Raw genomic sequence first — 19,137 nt, 5'->3', positions numbered from 1 at the left:
TCTAAACTGAGGAATTAAATATTATTGTTTATAGTAATATGTAGAGATGCCCACTGAAGTCAGGAACCTGATGCACTTGTCACTGGACAAGTGCAGAGTAAGAGACTCTGAAAAACATGTTTAATGAGATGAGACCAATCAAAGGCTGGTGGGAGAAGCACAAGTCCAGAGGAATGAAATGAGTTGTCCCAAACTGTATAGTAGTAAATAAGCAACCAGAGCCAGGTACAGAGCTTTGCAGTTCTGAATTTTAGTTTTTGCCTTTGCCATCACCAAAATTCACACTTAAATGCTCTTGTACATGTTAAAATCAATCTTAATGGTTCAGGCCTCAGTACCAAATCATAACCACATTCAGTTCAGTAAACTTAACCTATAAGAGTGGGTTATGCACTGAACCGTCATTTGATTGTTGAGTAAAAAAGCTTGGAATAGTAATGCTGTCGTGACAACTATTTTCTCTTCTTCATCTTATTTATGTATTCCATTAAAAATCTCTTTGTCAAACTTGTTTGAATGTTTAACATTCCTTACTTTCCTCTTTCACAGCGGGTGAGGTGGTAGTTCTGGATTTGTTTGCTTTTATGTTAGTTGCTTCCTCTTCCAGTGCTTGTAGAACGTGCTCCATGAGGCTGCGGCCCACGGAGGCAGAGGAGGGAATAATGTGGTCTGGAGGGACTTTGGGCTGCAAAGGCTTCATTTACACACAAAACTCAGTGGGAAAGTTTCCATTTCATTGGTGAACTAGAGGCATCTGCAAACAGGGACTGAAGTAAGTGTGGTCAGAGAGCATGAGCAGTGGTAGAGGATTTCTGTGCTGACTGATGAAAATTTTGTGGTCCTAAGAGATCAATGGGGCTTATATGAGCTTATGTTGGAGCGAATGCCATTCCCCTCCCAACCACTGTGTCAAGAGTCTCTTGTACAGTTTTCTTTCCATTCCCCTATGTCAGAGTTATGTTCATGGAGGCTGTATGTGCTGGGAATATGTATGCTGGAAAAGGGACTGTGTTATCTTTGAGCAGTGCAGGACCAAGGTATTTTTGCAGCATGTCTTTAGAAAACCTTGCACAGTCTGATCCTGATCTTTGATGGATGACCTTAGGATTACTGCAAAATCAGTAATAAAAGATATGTAAAAGCTTTTATGTATAAGCATGATCCATTATAGTGTTTCCCAGACCAAGGCGAAGGTGTTCTGGGGTTCATCGTGTCTCTAACCTTGACGATTACTTTTTAATCTATGATCTTTTGAAGTTGTCCTGCCTGTGGATAAATCTTGTCTTGGGGGCATAGTGGTGTGGGTTTTTTTGTTTTTTGGGGGTTTTTTTTGCTTTCATTGGTTATGTTAGGGGGGATTAAAACCCTGCTGTTTCTGAAATAGCAGTTTAGACCAGTCGAGCTAGCAAACCACACTGTGAAATTCAATTTCTATGCTAGCTGCTAAGCAAATAATCAAATTCTAATAAGGGAATAAGAGCTCTTTCTTAGAGCTGGGAGCCTGCAATGCACTGTGACCTCCATCCTTCTGCAAATATTGTCTTAAACATGACCACAAATCATACCTGTCAAAGAAGTAGCTCTAAGTATTCTTTTTTTTTTTTTTTCATATGTTGGTCTAGTTTTTCTGTAAGCTGGTGACTTATTTTTTTTAAAATAACCACACAGTATTTAGCCAGCTATTCAGATCCCAGAATCCTGCTTAAGACATGCATTTACTTTCTATTATTTAGCAAGATAAGGGAACATTTCGTAATCTTTATACTCATGTTTTTTAGCAATATTTTTATTTTATTTTTATATTTTATTTTTATGTAGGACCTCCTCAAAGATTTTTCTTCCTAATATGCTTGTTACGAAGATAATATTTTTAATTCTATGCTTCAGTGGGGACAGAGAATTTCTCTCACAAAAAGAGGCATTTACTATCTGAGACTCCAATTCATTACTGTATATTTAAAATGTCCTCCATATATATTTTACTGGGCATATAAGTACTGCTGTGACTTTTGTTCCAGTTGTTAACTACTGCTGTAGTAAATGGTAGCATAAAGTCTAAAATACATTGTTACTATAGCAATCCCTGCATAACATGGCTTTTCACCTTGCTCATAAGGTGCAAATGTCCACTCTGGAAAAAGAAATGTAGTTGTGTATGATCTGCTTTACTGTTATACTCAGCCCATAAAGGAGATGCATGAAATAAATAGGTCTCCCTACTGTTTCCTGTATTTTCTTAATGAGGACAACACAGAATGCTGTGATGCTCAAAAGGCAATTATAGCTTTAGAATTTATTTTAAAATGGAACCTAATTAGAAAATAATGTGAAACCTGGATGCTGTTTTTGAAATTTTCCCTATAATTTCACAGCATGAGAAGATCCTGTTACCAACTTATCTACTGTTTTTTCTCAAATTGAGTGTAGTTGGATTTATTTGGGGCACAGAAAACTTCTGCAAATGCTTTTTCCCCTGAGTGTACTTATGTCCTTTTAGAAGACAGTGTGTGTGTGTGCAGAGAATTAAATGCAACAGCGAACTTCAGTTTGAGATGAACACACCTACGTTTCAGTGTTTGTACGTAGGTACTCGCGTGTGCTGGGTGCCAATGCTTCCCTTACAGTCATTGGAGATCTAGTCTGTGTCTTGCTCTCATTGCTTTAATATACAAAGCTTTTCTCAACCTATTCTTCTCTGTTGTTGCGTTACTTGTCATTTCGTATTCGGTATTCAAGGTTAGTTCATGCTTCCTACCTCCATCCCACACTTAACAGGTTTTAAAACAAGCACCTCTTACTTTCCCACATGTCAGAATTTTCTTGTAGGTGTTTAGTCATGTTGAACTTGAGTTGATGATTAAAACCTAATCCCTCATCCCTCTCACTGCCCTCATGCTGCCTCATTGCCTTCCTTTAGATGTGTCCCTTTGAACTCGTCTTTGCCATGAAGCTCACAGAAACACAATAGCAGCTCCTATATTACAACTGCTGTCTATCATGTTTACCAATAACATCTCACTGTCTCCCTGTGTGCCTATGTATGCTAATGTGTTTTCTCTTCTTTCTTTTGAAGCAGGCAGTCTGTCTTTTGCTGTGTTTGTACAGCACCTACTACAGTAGTGCTGCAGCCCAGAATTAGAATTTACAAGCACTGCAGTGAATAGAAATAGTTTAATAGAATATCAGGCTTAGTCAGGTGTGCAAGTTTATGTTGTCCTCTATTAGTGGTATAATAAGAGGAATTAACTTCACGTGATCAAGCAAAATCAAATCTAAAACCCTTTTTGTTTTCTGCATGGGTGGTTCTGAGTTAGATCTCTATTATGTGCCCTCAGTGCAGCCACAGAACCATTAGTTAGGATAAAAGTTTCCAAAATCGAATCTGTTTTACAATGTGAAGGTAGATTTTTTTTTTCCCTGAAATATTTGAGGTGCCTTTGATTTGTGGCACACGATAATTAAAAAACATGAGTTGGTTTCTACTTTTCAGAAATTCTTTCCGTTCTCTCCTCTTAAGTTCAGAAGAGTCATTTCCTGGTGGCAGCCCTGGAATGAAATAGGCCACCTTTTCTACCCAGCCCATTGACACTGGTTACTGCCACTTGTGTTGTCAGCAAATTTAATTCTTCCTTTTTCAAAACCAGCGTTTCCTAGAAACTCCAGATGCTGCAGAATATTAGCTTTTAGTGGTGTGATGGTGAGAGTTGATGATATAGTGAGGAGATTTAATAACTTGTGATGTATAGCATTTGTGCAGTAACATACTTATAATGTGGTTCTGTTGTAGGGACAGGCTTTAAAAAGCTTGTAGTTACTGCTGAGTGGTTTCCTAAAGAACTCAGGAAAATAGGGTCTTTGTACTGTAGTAGATTGTGCACAGCTTGAGGAGCCAAGAATCTGCAGTTCTGCTGTTGCTGGCCTTAGTGATTCCTGCTGCTGTACAGATGTCAACATTTGTGGAAATAGCTGTGTCTTCACAAACAGAAGCAGGTTCAAGGGGGCTGAGAGGCATGCCTGTACCACTGGTTTAGCTACCTGTGATCCTATTGCAGAAGCAACTCCTGTGCTGCTGTGAGAGCAAGCCAAGAATTGAGGGACTGCAGTCAACTGTGCTGATTCACTACCCACGAATGTGGTGCCTGCTTAGATAGGAAATGGGTCATCACAGCTCCATTCCATCATGCTATAGCCAGGTGTATTAGAGACTGCTTTCACAGCTGGTTTACAGATGCCTTCACTACAGATGCATGATGTTTCCAGTGCAGTTACTTCTTTGATGTTGGAAAGGTTAGGCAGGCTCCTCAGAGTGTATCTCATCTGGCAGAAATTTTAAAAAGCAATATGACTGTGAATAACATGCAGTTTGTAAATACACTTACTAGGCATAACTGCCTGTCATTCCCCAGAAGAAAATTACAGCGCATGTTTGTGGGTAGGCAATGTTGAAGTCAAGGAGAGCTGGCTCTGTTGAGGGGACCTGCTCTTTTCTCTGCCTTGCCAGCATTCATTGATCCTGGCCTAGTGTATGTCCATGTAGAAGAGAAGGCAAAAGTGGACAGTGTGTATGGGAGGGAAGGGAGGGGAGTGAGAAGCAACATTAAAGCTCACAATAAATAATCTCAAGTCTATAGTCTTCTCTTGGCCACATCTTGATTATGATAGGCTGAAGGATCTTGCAGTGTCTATACAGTTGTGGGCTCCTTACCACAGGAGTAATAGTCTTGTGGATTTGTTTCCTGTTGAAAGATATACGCTGCACTAAGCAGCCCTGTTTTAAATTACATTTTCTAGATCAGTCCTGAACAGATATGGCTAAACAACATGCAGGCAATATTCTCTTTCAGATATCTTGGCTAAAAACAAAGCCCTGCTGCCATGGAGTTCTCTCTAGTGAGAGTATTTCCCAAATCCTCACTAGTTTGACTAAATTTCTCAGAGAACAACTGGGCTTGCTGCTTTAATGCTTCCTTCAAGAGAAGGTGCTGTTCAAAAACCAGCAACACAGTAAGTTCGCTTTAAGAGGGGAATAAGTAAATAGTCTATGTGCAGTTTAAAGGAAGAGGAAGCATTGGACTCAGGTTCATCATGTTTGGATTTGTTTCTGAGCTCTGCTGTACACTTCCCAAGACTAATCATTTAAATCTTGATTCTCTGTTTCTGAACATCAAAGGTGTTACTTCCTGTCCATTGGACAGTTTATATTTGCACTGTATGCTTTTGTATGCAAGAGCATACAAAAGAGCTCTTGCTCTTTTTGTCTTTGGTATCTAATATAGGACACAGCAAATTTCTGACCTCTCTTGCAACATTTACCTACCATAGTTGTACAAAAATTACTAAAGCAAGGAAAAGTTTAAAATATTAATGCCATGTTGAAGGGACTGTGGTGTGCCAACACACTGTGCCATTTTCGTGAGCCCAACTTTTTAATGTACAGTACATAAGCTGAACTTCTCTAGGCACAAACACAATAACAAAACTTCCCTTTTTTATTGTCCCTGGAACCATTCCTTGCCCAGTGAAGACAACCCTGATTGTTTGGCAGCAGAGCCCAGCTTGGTGGCAGAACTGAATCTGTCACTCCAAAATCATGTTTCTCTTCGTTTAATACGGATGTGTCCCCTCTTACAGTAGACTGCCTTCTCGCATGCTGATGCAACTGTGGCCGTGCAAAACATTGCTGCAGGCTCTTTTGTGCTAGGTGGCCCACACAGTAGTCCCAGCAGGCTGGCAGGTCAAAGCATCTGCTGGCCTGCGGTGTCTGAGGTAGCAATCATGAAGAGAGTCTGCAGGGCAGTACTGCCAATGCAAGAGGTGAAGCTCTACTTGCAGACAGAGGTGGGAGGAGTGCTGGGCTATGACACCTTGCGGGCTCTTGCGTGCAAGGAGACACAGTCCAACATTGGTCTAGCACCCATGCCCCTTCAGTGTCAGGGGACCCAACATGCCAGAGATCTCTTTTCAAGCTATCAGATGCGGCTCCATCTTGTGCATTGGAGAAGTGTGAGACTCCTGGTGGGTCATACTTATTACCTCATAGTGTGAAGTTGTGATGAAATTTTAAAGTATTAACTCCAGCTTGGTTAAGGAGCCTATACTAGATGAGAGGGAGAGGTTTTTAGGATCAAGCAAAAAGAAATGGGATTGTTTTTGGAAGGAGGGATGTTTAATAATAGAACCAATATAGAAATGGGTAGGATAGGAATTTTATGCTCCAGTGGAACAGATAGCTTAATGGACTAAATGTTGTATTTAAAATAGTTTTGACTCCTGGGAGAATCTCAAACTGCCTTAGTCTTTCTTCCTTCCAAAGTGAGCACACATTTCATTCAATGTGTTTTCTCTTATATGTTTCTCTCTCTTTTGTCAAAACCCTACAATTTGAAAGTGAAATCTTTTCTCTCTTGAAGTTCATGAGGAACTAGCATGCACATCAGAGTATGTGTTGGTGTGAGTTTCAAATTTATTAATTTGCTAACTTCTATAGTGCTAACTGAAGCCAAGTGGTAATGTGATTACATTTCCCGGTTATGTTTTGTGGACTCTTAAAGGTAGTATACAGAACTCAGGAGCTTAGCAGACTGTGGCCCTGTGATGTGGTTAATAAAATAAGCTTTGCCTTGTGATTGCAATATAAATCTTTCCCTCATTCCATTGATATAGACATGCCATCTCGTAACTGTCTGCTGTACCAGCAGCTGGTGTGGTGATGATGCCTGTATGTAGTTTCTAAAATGCTTTGGGATAAAACATACCATTATTACAATATAGTCTGTTTTTTAAAAAGCTGCTTTATTGTGATAACTCTGGTTAATGGATGAAAGTGATTGTTATTTAATCAAGAGAGTGTTAGTGTAAATCCCATCTGAGGCTGTTAAATGTACTTCCAGTTTAGAGGTCAGGAAGGTGCTCTATCATCTTCTGTTTGACTTTTTGCATGAGGCAAGGTGTTCTTAAACCTTCCTGCCTTTTGTTGTCTTGACTGCTGAAATTGGAATTTTCCCAGAGCTGGCCTTTCCTCTCATGTATGTTTGCACACAGTATAGTACAACTCCTTTTTTCAAATGTATATACACAAATACTTGTGTAGATACTAAAAAGTTTTTCATCAAATTTTAAGAAGGACATGACATTCCAAATATTTTTCCTCTAAAAGAAAAGTTGTTAATTAAAGATCACAAGTACATGTTGCTTTTAGCATTTTTGCTAACACAGGTTTCCAAAAACATGGTAAACAGGCTTTCTCCCCAAACTTTCACTGTTTACTCTTTTATTGGGATGTTGTAATGGGCGTCATAATTACAGAAGGTCTGTATGCTTTTGTATGAAGTAAAGGGAGGATATGGAGCTCATGAGAAGTAGTGACAGCTAAAGATGTCTTACCATTTTTAGTCTTTTGATTATGTTCAGTCGTCTTTGCACACATCAAAAGAGAACCAATGAAATGTACTTTCAAGTCGTCCTACATTTGGGTAGTTAAAGCTCCATGTGAAAAAGAGTGTCCTTTAATAGCAAGATCCCTATGCAGCCCCATTTCTGCTGCTGTTCCTGCCACTGCATGATCTGCTTATGTTCGTTCTCCAGATCCTTTCCAGCTGCACATCTTTTACCTCATTGCCACAAGGCAGACAAAATAGAAATGGGCTGAGGAACAGGGAGGTTTAAGGTAAATGGAGTTGGTCTCTATGTCAAAACCTGGTCAAAAACTAGCAGTGATTGTAGGACCTATCAGCATAAGACTGAGAATGATCGAACAAGTTATACTTGTGATCTAGTATTTCTTATAAAGTACACTTAGGCCTTAAAAAGGCATATTTAGCAGGTGGTGATAAGACTGCAAAGAGATACTAAGTAAAGAGGAAAAGTTTTGTTAGAAAGTGACTGTGTTGCATGGGAGGGAATAAATGAACAACGGGGAAAAGAAGCAGAGTCTCAGGTTGGTAATTACTAAATATCTGGAGCTGAAGTATCTGGGGTAGCCAAAACTCTTGAATTTAAAATCCTATCTCTCTGAGTGCCATCTGACTTGCCAGTAGTTGTAGGTGAGAACTTGTGGACCTCTATGCCTTGGTGGATCAAACTGGATTCATGCTGGCTGGTGACATTTTTGGGTCCAAGCCTGGAAACTATTGCCTTTTCACCAACTTGAAACTATGGTGATTTGTCTGTGTGAACTGTAGTGTCCATACACTTTAAAATTTCCCTGCCACTGAAGACTGTTTACAACATACAGTGGTGAATACAGCAAACTCATACAAGTTTGCCATACTTAGATGTCTGCAACTCCAGGGAGTGGTACAGAGCAAGTCTTGCCACTGGCAAATTAGAAACTTTGCCTGATCAATAGTTAAAATACAGTGCTGTCCATTTTTCTAGAAGCTAGGCTCTTTGTCTTAAAATATGTATATATATGCTTGGTGAGAGGCTTATCCATGTCTCTAAAACAGTTTGTGCTAATGATCCACTGAGTCATCAAACCTATTCGTATGGCTTGACTTCATTTTGTCTCCTGCTGGAGTCTGCAGTTCATTGATGCATTTTTCTTAAGAGCAGTGTTGCATTAGTTGGCTGACATGTATGTAGGCAAGTGTCCTTAATGGCTTGCCTGTCTTTAAAAAGAGCCACATACTGAATCACAGAATTATTGTCCTGTTTCTGTTCCTAGTTTTTTCATAGAGTGACAAGATGACAAGGGGGAGAAATAGCAGTAATGAGGACACCAAATTCTCACTTTGGTTCTGCCAAAACAGCTGGTTATCCTAAACAGTTAAATATAAACATCTTTCTTAGAGCTGATTTGTAATTGTTTAAAAATTGAAGGTAACATGCTTTTGCTCAGTTTTGTGGGACGACTGATTCACTGAACGGTTCTACAAGATTGTTCTACTTATGGTGGGTCCCAAAACTGGCTGTAGATGCTGAGACTTTGGTGAAGGTGTGTGGTGTTGAACTAGGCAGTCTTGAAATGATGAAAGAATGATGTGGTGCCACTTGCATATGCTGCTCCAAAAAGAGAAAAAGAGAAAGAAATATTAGATTAAATGATTATTGCTGTATTTAAATATTTCTGTTACAGTCCCATTGGTGTGATCTGTACACACAGGCAGATTAATTCATTTCAAATTTGATTCTTTAACCACTAAATCATCATCTCCAGCTGGCACTGAAATAAAGTTATTCTGCATCATCTACCTCAGTAGAGAAGTGTCACCTTTGTTAAAAAAGAACCACTGACACACAGACTTAATTATCTATTCAGAGTGCAAGCTAGCAGCTCAAATGTAGTGACTTTTCTCCAAAACTGAACTAGATATTTAAAGCATGATCAAAATCACACTTCTCTGAAAAATTAACAGTAACTTCTAAAGATAGCTATAACTGTGTTTGGTTTTTTTTAAGCCTTGCTTCTGTGTTTTATTTCATGCATCTTTTGCATAATCGGCTTCACTGCTTATCTGTAGCCAGTTTTCTCATATCTTTGTAATGTGGGTGATAATAAAAACATCCCTTAATGAAGGAACAAACTGCTGTTTCAAAGCTACAGATGTTGGCAGGCAGAGTCCTGGTGGCTTGATCTTTGAGTCTGACTAACGTGACGTGATAACTCTCTTCTTCCACAGAAGCCCCGAGTGGTTTCGATTGTAAAAGCTATCATTGTGTCAAATCCTCGTCTGTCTTGTCAGTCAAACCACTACTTTGAAAGTGAAATTTTGCATCAGACCCTCTTAAGTTGCTGCTAGGTCGAAGAGTAGCACTTGAAAATGCACCTGCTAAAATGCTGTTGGGCAGAATTTCTTTTTTGAAGTGTTTAGTACAGGGCACATTGTCATTAGTAATAAGTGAGGCTGCAGTTCGGCTTCACAGAAATGGCTGTTATGTATGTTGAGGCTGTGCAAAATCTGTGTGCTGAAGGGTCAGAGCCGGGGAAGCGGCGTGCAGCCGGGCGGCTGCCCGGGGCTCTCCCTGGGCAGCGCTGGCCGGAGGAGCGGCAGCGGGGAGAGGGCAGGAAGGATGCGGCAGCCGAGCCGCAGCGGCTGGGCTGCGTCCTGCCCGCCTGCTCCCCTCGCTCCGCGCCCGGGCTCCCTTGGCTGGCGGGGCTGAGCCGAGCTTGCCGCCTCCCGGGGGGGCTGAGGGAGGAGGGGGAAAGGCTGCTGGGTTTTCAGGCAGTGATGCTAGGCTTGTGGGCGGGAGCAGCTCTTTTTTTCTCTCTCTCTTTCGCTCCCCTCTTTTCCTCCCTCTCCTCTTCGGCACCTCGACTTTGCCGTCTCTGCACTGCAGATACCGCTAGCAGAGAGAGCCGCGGCCCCGCCGCGCTCGCCATGCCGCCGGCTGCCCCGCCGGCTGCCCTAGGGCCCGGGGAGCCGTGAGCGGTCCTTTGGCGCAGCGAGAGCGGGCGGCGCCCGCCGGGCCCCGCGGCCACCCATGCGGCAGGACCGGCTGACGGGCTCGCTGCGGCGCGGCGGGCGCTGCGCCAAGCGGCCGGGCGGCGGCGGCGTGGGCACCATCCTCAGCAACGTGCTCAAGAAGCGCAGCTGCATCTCCCGGACGGCGCCGCGGCTGCTCTGCACCTTGGAGCCAGGTAGCGGCGGGCCCGGCCCGGGCAGGGCGCAGCGCAGCGCCGCGCGCGCCCCGCCTTTGCTTCCCCCTTTGCGCCCCGCTGCCCCCTGGGCCGTAATCCTGTAATCCGCGGCGGATGGCGGCCGGGGCCCGGGCCTGGCCACATGAGGCCCCCGGGTAGGCGCCGCTCGCGGCGGGGAGGCTGCGCCCGGGGGGGCCTGCGCGAGCGCGGGGCTCGGGGCGGCGCCGCCGGGGCTCCCGCGGGGCCGGGGCGGCGCGGCGCGGCGCGGCTGGCGGAGCCCCGCCGTGCCCTCCCTCCGGCTCCTCTCCGCCCTCTGCTCCGCGGCTGCCCTAAAGCTCGGCCTCCGCAGGCCTTTCCTCAGCTCTGGACTTGCGGGGACCCCCTCGTCCCACCCGGCCTTTGTCTGCGCCAGGGTATTGTCTAAATTCACAGGGATGGTTTTCTTAAAGAGGAAGGCATCGGTTTTGCAGCTATTTTTTTCCAGATGCTACTTCAATGTTAAAATCTTTTAGGAACCAGGTGGTCAGTCAACAATGTGTATTTGCCCTAGGGAGATTCGCTTTCAGCAAAAGCACTAATGAAGATAGTTGTTACTGGATCTTGGTTGCTTGCCATCAAAACGTTGGATCGCTTTATTTTTACAAAGTATTGGAAATCTAAATTCAATTTATAATGTCTGAGACATCGCCTGTAGCTAGAATGTTGTTGATCTTCTGCCTAATCCTAGGCATGTAAAAATGCGTAAGCCTGAGGTCTGTGGATACATATGAAAACCTAGAGCAAGGCACAGAAATCTGTAAGATGCAGTTTCCCCATTGTACTAGCCGCATGTGTGTCAGGCACTCAAATGCAAGTCAGCTTTACGAATCACTTAATGCTGACTGCTGCTGTGCTTGAGATTAGTTTTGGATTGTCTCTGACATTGATGGGAAACTTATTATTAATAAGGTCTCAGGTATATTCTGGTATAGGTTCACTGGGTTGCTGCTATCAAAAGGGCTTCCTAACTCATACTGCTCACTGACCCCTGCTCCCTTCAGTTTTTTCGTATTCCAGACAATATCATTATCTGGGTAATGACATTTGTATACTCCTAAGAAGACTAGAAGAGGTGATGGGAGATGTAACCATGAATGCCATAGTCCTATGGCTAGGAAGTCCCATTGGTTTGGGGTTTCCATATTCCTAACCTGTAAGTAAATAGTGACATCATTCAGGATGCATGTTTTCATATAGTGATGGAGCTTTTAATGAGGCTTTTTAAAAATAAGCTTAACAAAGTTTCCTTCAGATTTTCTTAGTGGTCTATAACTGCTGTCTGTTTGTATAGAGAAGTTTCTGTAGACTGCAGATTTTGGATGTGCTTTGATACTTGCGAGTGAGCTGTGGCTGTTGACAGAAGTGAGTTCATGTAGTATTAGTCAGAATGTTATTTTTATTCTTATTTTGCAGATGAACACATACATTTAGAGATTACAGGATAAGACTATGAATCTTTCTGGTTCTGAAACAAGCAGCAACAATAAGCTGGCAATTTATGTTGCCTTTTTTTTTTTTCTTTTCCAAGTTCTGACTCCCTCTGCAGCAGGAAGCTGCTTTAGGCCTTTTTCCTTGTTTGTTTTCCATAAAATATTTATTGACTTTCCATGGGAGAGGTTCAACAGCAGCTTTTAAGTACAGTCAAGAACCTACAGTGATGTGCTTTATAAGTTTGAAGCTATGGTTCTGTAGCTCATATGCATGTGTCAGAACAGGTCATCTTCCTACACTCTTTCTGTTTTAGTACTTTTGAAAAATTCTCAGACTTTGACTCCATCCTTTTGTGTAAGTGGAGCTGTTTAATGTATCTGTGGAGTGGGAATTTGATTCCTCACCCAGATACTTGGTTGGCTGCAATGTTTTTCTCTGCCCTTGTGGTTCGTTATGTGGTCCTGTGCTACATTTTGGTGTTTTTGGTGACCTGGTTGCAAGGGCAGAGAACAGACTCTATTTCGGCATTCTTCTACCCTTCAGGAATTTGGCTAGTGACAAACATCAATACCTTCACATAAGTTTGTATCTGTAAAACAAATTAACTCATGTGTGTTAACTCCCCACAAATTCCTGCCTACATGGGTTAATAATTATTTTAGGCATGAAGTGTCAGTTGAAAGTGTATGACCTGGAGGTGATATTTAATATGTCAAATGTCACTATAGCCTGGCTGGCTTGATGTAAAAGGTCTGAACTGTACTGACAGAGCTTACAGTCCATGAGAGTAGGAGCTATTGCTGCATATATGGTACATTTCTGCCAAGTTGTCTATGCAGAGGAGCTGGAAACAAAAATTCCCGGAAGGCCCCACAGGCTCAGGAGTCTCTCTATAAAGAGTATGTGCTTACGTAATGGAGAGGAAGGTGGCCCAGAAATGGAGAATGGAGAAAAAGGGGCAAATCCAGTGAAAATGGGTGCTGGTCTGTGGCAGGATTGGATAAGTGTGGGGTACTGAGGGAGCAAGAAGGGATTGGAGAGTTGGGGGAGTCTAGGTTAGTGTGTGGGGAGAAGGCAACTGAATGCAGGACTAAAGGGAGTCACTGGCAAGATGTAGGAGATGATGGAAGTGTAAGGGAGGGAAGGTTATATGTGAAAGGAGGCAAGGGAAGGGCTGATGATGGTCCAGATCAGAGTGGACAGGACGAAAATGATAATAGGACTGAGTGCAGAGGGAGAAATATGTGCAGGGATGGGAGATTCATTAGGAGAAGAGAAATGACAGGGGTAGAAAGGGTTGGGAATCAAGAGGTGTTGGAATAGGGATAGGCATTAATTTCCTTGGGGAAGCTCTGAAGTCCAGGGACAAATTCAGTGGAGGGTGCAGAAGCTGCACACTGCAAGATGGTTCCTGTGCCAGAAACAAGTAACAGGCAGTGCATTGCTCCCAGCTCGCTGATTGTCTTCCTGCAGATGTCCCAGGAATGTATGCTGAACTTTTTCACAAGACGTTCCTAGAAGGATAGCTTTCCCAACCTGTCTTGCCCTTAAAATCTTTAGATAAAAGTAAACATCTCAGTCTGTACTGTTTGTCTTGCAGCTTCATTTTATGTTTACGTACAGTATTTTTGTTGGACAATGTCCTAATTTTCTGGGTTTAGGAAATCTAAATACTTCAGAACATTATATGAACAGAAACAAGGCACCATCCCTGTATGGTCTCTGGCTCACTCACTGTTGCTGTTGTCTCTCCCCTGTCGCACGATCTGATCAAAAGCATCATGTCATGTGATTTTGGACATATTTCTGGACTGGGATATAACTGGGGTTGTGAACAAATAAGGGGACATAGGCTCCATGGCTTCTACAAGACATTTTGATTCATGGCCTGACTGAGAGGTTTCTCACTTTACTGTAGAGAGATACCCAGCCATGTAGCGTAGTGTTACCATAGGATGTCATTCTTATTTCAAGTAATTTTCACACCTGTTTAATTCTCTGCCATGATTTTGTAAGCTTTTTTGGACTGAGATCCAAGATTCTCATTTCAGTCTCATTTAATCAAGAGAGATACAGCTATCTGCTGCCCTGTGTGAGGTTCCTGGTCATAATGTTCATGTAAATGATAGATAATTCTACCTTACTTTGAGATAATTTTTGACCATGCTTGCTCTTTTGTATACCTGGCTGTCTCTATTTGCAGCTCTTATGCACTTTATAAGACAAAGAGAGAAGTTATTGCAGGGGTCTTTAACTCTTGGAAAACTGTACAGTGCTCAATATTTGGCTGTTGTGTTGGAAACAAATGCATGATTGTTTTGGAAGGTTATTGCTTCTTCACTACCAGGCAATGTTAGATAGCATGTCAGTTATGTTACCTTAACAAAAGGAGTCCTGGGCATGATATCTTTGTGTAGGTATTTGGGTTATCCAGTACTTAACCACTGGACTGTGGGAGTGAGACTTACTTTTTCATATTTACAGCAAATGTGATATGATTTTTGTCTTGGTATGTTACTGGCATTATTACATTGTTTTGAATTATTATTAAGAGATTTATCTGTTGGGAATCCCTGCTGAGTGCCTTGGAGTCCTGTGGTGGAATACTAATAAACAGTTACTTCCAAGAATAACTGTTAATCCTTGATTTCTTTTTTCAAGACATTGGTATTATGTTTTGAAGCTCTTACATTCCTAGATTTGACAAGCATTTTTTTAAAGTCTGAGGCAGGGAAATAACGGCACCACTCCCCAAGTCTCAGTGATGCAATGCTCTAAACAATACTGGGGTTTTTTTGCTTGTCTTTTCTTTCTCTTTCCCCTCCCCCCGTCCCCCAGCCTTGAAAGATAAGGTTTTATCTTTCTATTAATCTGCAGCTAGGTTTTAATTTACTTATCGCCAATTCAGTGTGCAAATGCTGACAGATGTTTAACATTTTAGCACTAGCAAATGCCACTACAGTTTTGGTTTTTGTCAGGCTCATAGGCTTAGTCTTCCAAAGCACTGAGTATTACTGGTGAGTTGATTTGCATGGATTTAATATACTTAACACCTCGCAGGATTAAAGTTCTTTTTATATGACTGTTAAAATATATATTCAAAAATGTTAGGCTTGCTATTCTAGGAAGACCAGAAGCTATGCATAATATTCTAAAAATGAAGCAATACGTCATACTAAATTATGGAGGAAAAATAAAGATGGACTTTATTCTTTATGCCAGAAACCTAGAGGAACGCAATGTTCAGCACCCGTGCTTTGGACAGCGACATTTGAAAGACTAAAGATTGCTATAATTCAAAATGTGTGATATTAATCAAATTAAATGTGTAACTATTATTCTTGCAACATTGTTATTCATGTCCAGATGCTGCAGTTGAGATCCTGTGTAGGCCAGACCTGAGATCCTAATATTTTATGTAATATTGTTTTTTGAAGCATCTCTGCTAACATTCTTTATAACAAATAACATAATTTGCTTTTATGGTGAAAATAAAATCTAGGTTTAAATGTAAACACTGACCAAATGTGGTTTGTGTCCTGAAGGATTATAATATATTTAGTATCGTGTGCAATAGAATAATTTGAACATGCCAAAGTTAGAAATGAGTATGAAGTGTTTTAACATCAGGGAGTTGAAACAGCTGGAAAGAAACTCTTTGTATATATTTTTTTCTGTGGGTGCATATGGCAGTTTGCAATATTCAGATATGGCCTTTAGAATACAGTGAACTACATGATTTTTAGTGGAAGGAATCATGCTGAACTACCATGTTAGAGTGAAGAGGGGACTATGATATTTTAAAGACATGTTGTTTATATATACTTTTTAACATATGCCTTGAATTCACTGTGAAGACAAGACTTGACAGAAACAGATTGAAATATAGTTATTCAAACAAATGTAGCTGAAATCTTGAGTTATTTGAATTATTGTTTTTTTCTTTCTGAACTAAATTAAAGTCATGATCATTTATATTTTCTCTTTTTGTTTCTAGGGGTTGATACAAAATTGAAATTCACTCTTGAACCGTCTTTAGGTCAAAATGGTTTTCAGCAGGTAATTTAATTCATTTTTCTCTGGACTTGAAAGACTGGGTTCTTTTCAATAAAGATACTTGCCCTATTTCAAAAGTGCATTGCTCCATCATCATAATGTCTGTATGTTATTTCTGATTGCATAAAGAATTGTTCCATTAATATTTGGAAATGGCAGTAGTTTTTCTTTGTTTCTAAGATACTTCATAAATCTTTGTATCCTGGAATATTACATTTTTATTATATCCTATGAATTTTTTCCTGAAAATAGATTAAGTAATTAAACTCTGAAATGTGGGCAGTAAAATGAAATGAATGTGCATATCTGAGGTGGTGTAGATTTTACCATGTTGTTGCATTGAGCTAATGGCATATATTTACCCTTTTTGAATGTTTTTGCTTTTAGTGGCATGATGCACTCAAAGCAGTGGCCAGATTGCCAACAGGCATACCGAAAGAATGGCGGAGAAAGGTAGGTAGTTCTGTATGCTTTGTGGTGCATGTCACCTTGTGGGTTTCTCACAAGAGAGAGATGAACAACATCAATATTACCAGTGTTTTTTAACAAATATTTTGGAGTTTTAAATTTAAACTTGTACTGGGGATTCTTCATAGTTAATGTTCTTCAGTGATCACCTCATAGGGCAGCTGGAGAGACTGAGGAGACAAGTAAAGATGGTGTTTACACCAGTGAGGTTCTTTCTGCTTGGGGCTTAGGTAATTTATTAATTGCTTTAGGTAATTATTAATTGCTTAGGTAATTGCTTTATTTTGTCAGTCTCAAAGAACTGCATTGGTGAAGCTGCCCAGCAGCTGAAGAGCAACTGAAAGGAGAGCAAATCTTCAGTGTAGGCTGTCAGATTTATGAAGGTGAAATTGGTAAATGCTAGTACTGGCAAGAGGGTTCACAGAAACATTTGATGGGAAAAGGCAGATTGCTTAGACAGGGGAATTCAGGAGTGATATAGAGTGGTAGAAAGTGCCATTAATGTGAAATTACACTGAGTTAGTGTTGTAGGAAGGGGTCTGGTGGGATTACACTAAATTTACTTTACTGCTTGCTTTAATAATATTTGATGTTCCCTAGTATTAAAAAAAGAAGGCGTATATGTTTGTCTTTTGTAAAAACTAAATGAGAAATGTGATCTCAGTTTTAAAAATGTTTTACTAAAAGGAAATTTTTAAAAACTTTATTAAATATGTGTAGCTCTATATTTTTGATGCTTTGGATCATTTTCCTTATCCTGTTTTCTTCTTGCTATCTTTCCAACCTGTACTGTTCAATCAGTTTACATATTGGAGGAAGGAAATGGAAGAATTATAGGGGCATCATTTTCCTCACACCACTACCATTTTATTTTTAATCTATGACTCCAATGAATCATTATATCCATTCAATAGCCTTTTTCTTCCTGTAAAGTTCTCTTTCCGCCCTCCAGTAAGTCTCTCAGAATTGCCCTTTCATTTTTTCTGTGGTGCACGAGTGGCAGATGTCTCTCTTCTCACTTGTCCTCCTCATCCAGCCCATCCCTATATGATTGCTCACACATGGCCACAGAATACTAACCAGGGGAGCAGTGTTAAGAAAAAAGGGATGAAGCCTTTTCACACTATTCTCTGGTTTCCCAATCATTTCAAGATTGCCATCAGAATGAAGTATTTGATGTGTTGGCAGCATGGGTGATTTTCTGCCCTTCTGGCAGCAGAAGGGGCAGGATGACATCTGCATTACAGCTGTAGCATCTAACATTTGTTCCTGGGGCTGGCAGAAGTAAAGAATCCAGTCAGACAGCATCACCAGGTTGATAGCAGTGCCAAAGGCTGTTTGGAGGCAGACCAGAGCAACGTTCCCCTGCACAGGAGGCTTTGCGAAAGTGTGGGAAGGGATGCTTAAATGCAGGAAATCTGTGATTCTGTGAGCTGTCTATAAATTCCTTCAGCATGCAACTATCTAAGTGTTTATATCTGTGGGAAGTGTCTGAATTGCTTTTCTCACTTGGGTGGGTTAATGGCTAATATAAAACTTCTCCCACTTGCTTTCATGATTTCTTTCAATTTCCTGAAGAGAAAAGTCCTTCACCACTGTTTTGTCATTGTATGGTCTGTCGTGTCTCTTTATTGTTCAGGAACTTTTCAAATGTTTAATGAAGGTCCAGTCTTTAACTTGAATATACATATATAAATTTGTTTTGGTAATTATTGGGTAACCAAAATGTCTGTTTTCAAAACTACCTGTGGTGCTAACAGTTTAGGAAGCCCTTTTATGAGTAACTTACTCTGATCTAAGTAATACTTTGGGATTAATCCCAAATGTTTTATCCTGGACACCACCTCTTCTGTAATGTTGATCAGAAGAGACCCCTGGGAGAGAGAAGCACTGCTGGGTTTCTTTTGCAGAGTTTCCAGGAGATGGATCCACAGTGGAGTTTGAGGAAAACCTGAAGCTGTGTTACTTTTTTATACTACTCTTTGCTGGTTATGAGGTTAGAAGGGCTGACCTGGCCAGGAGGGTTCTTGCAGGAGGAGGGTTCTTGCAGGAGGAGGGTTCTTGCAGGAGGAGGGTTCTTGCAGGAGGAGGGTTCTTGCAGGAGGAGGGTTCTTGCAGGAGGAGGGTTCTTGCAGGAGGAGGGTTCTTGCAGGAGGAGGGTTCTTGCAGGAGGAGGGTTCTTGCAGGAGGAGGGTTCTTGCAGGAGGAGGGTTCTTGCAGGAGGAGGGTTCTTGCAGGAGGAGGGTTCTTGCAGGAGGAGGGTTCTTGCAGGAGGAGGGTTCTTGCAGGAGGAGGGTTCTTGCAGGAGGAGGGTTCTTGCAGGAGGAGGGTTCTTGCAGGAGGAGGGTTCTTGCAGGAGGAGGGTTCTTGCAGGAGGAGGGTTCTTGCAGGAGGAGGGTTCTTGCAGGAGGAGGGTTCTTGCAGGAGGAGGGTTCTTGCAGGAGGAGGGTTCTTGCAGGAGGAGGGTTCTTGCAGGAGGAGGGTTCTTGCAGGAGGAGGGTTCTTGCAGGAGGAGGGTTCTTGCAGGAGGAGGGTTCTTGCAGGAGGAGGGTTCTTGCAGGAGG

The 19,137-nt window shown here is 41.6% G+C and overlaps 1 protein-coding gene across 1 annotated transcript in view; it reads left to right on the top strand.

The window, feature by feature from the left end:
- The window catches only part of TBC1D30 (TBC1 domain family member 30), a 59,142-nt gene that overhangs the window by 15,353 nt on the left and 24,652 nt on the right, over nt 1-19,137 (top strand). Inside the window, exons 3-4 of the mRNA XM_067314001.1 lie at nt 16,047-16,108; nt 16,493-16,558. Coding sequence (XP_067170102.1) covers nt 16,047-16,108; nt 16,493-16,558 — 128 coding nt within the window. The remainder of the gene's footprint in view (nt 1-16,046; nt 16,109-16,492; nt 16,559-19,137) is intronic.

Source organism: Apteryx mantelli, chromosome 1, assembly GCF_036417845.1.
Source record: "Apteryx mantelli isolate bAptMan1 chromosome 1, bAptMan1.hap1, whole genome shotgun sequence".
In the NCBI taxonomy this organism is placed as follows: domain Eukaryota; kingdom Metazoa; phylum Chordata; class Aves; order Apterygiformes; family Apterygidae; genus Apteryx; species Apteryx mantelli.
This window is presented reverse-complemented; position numbering and strand designations above follow the sequence as displayed.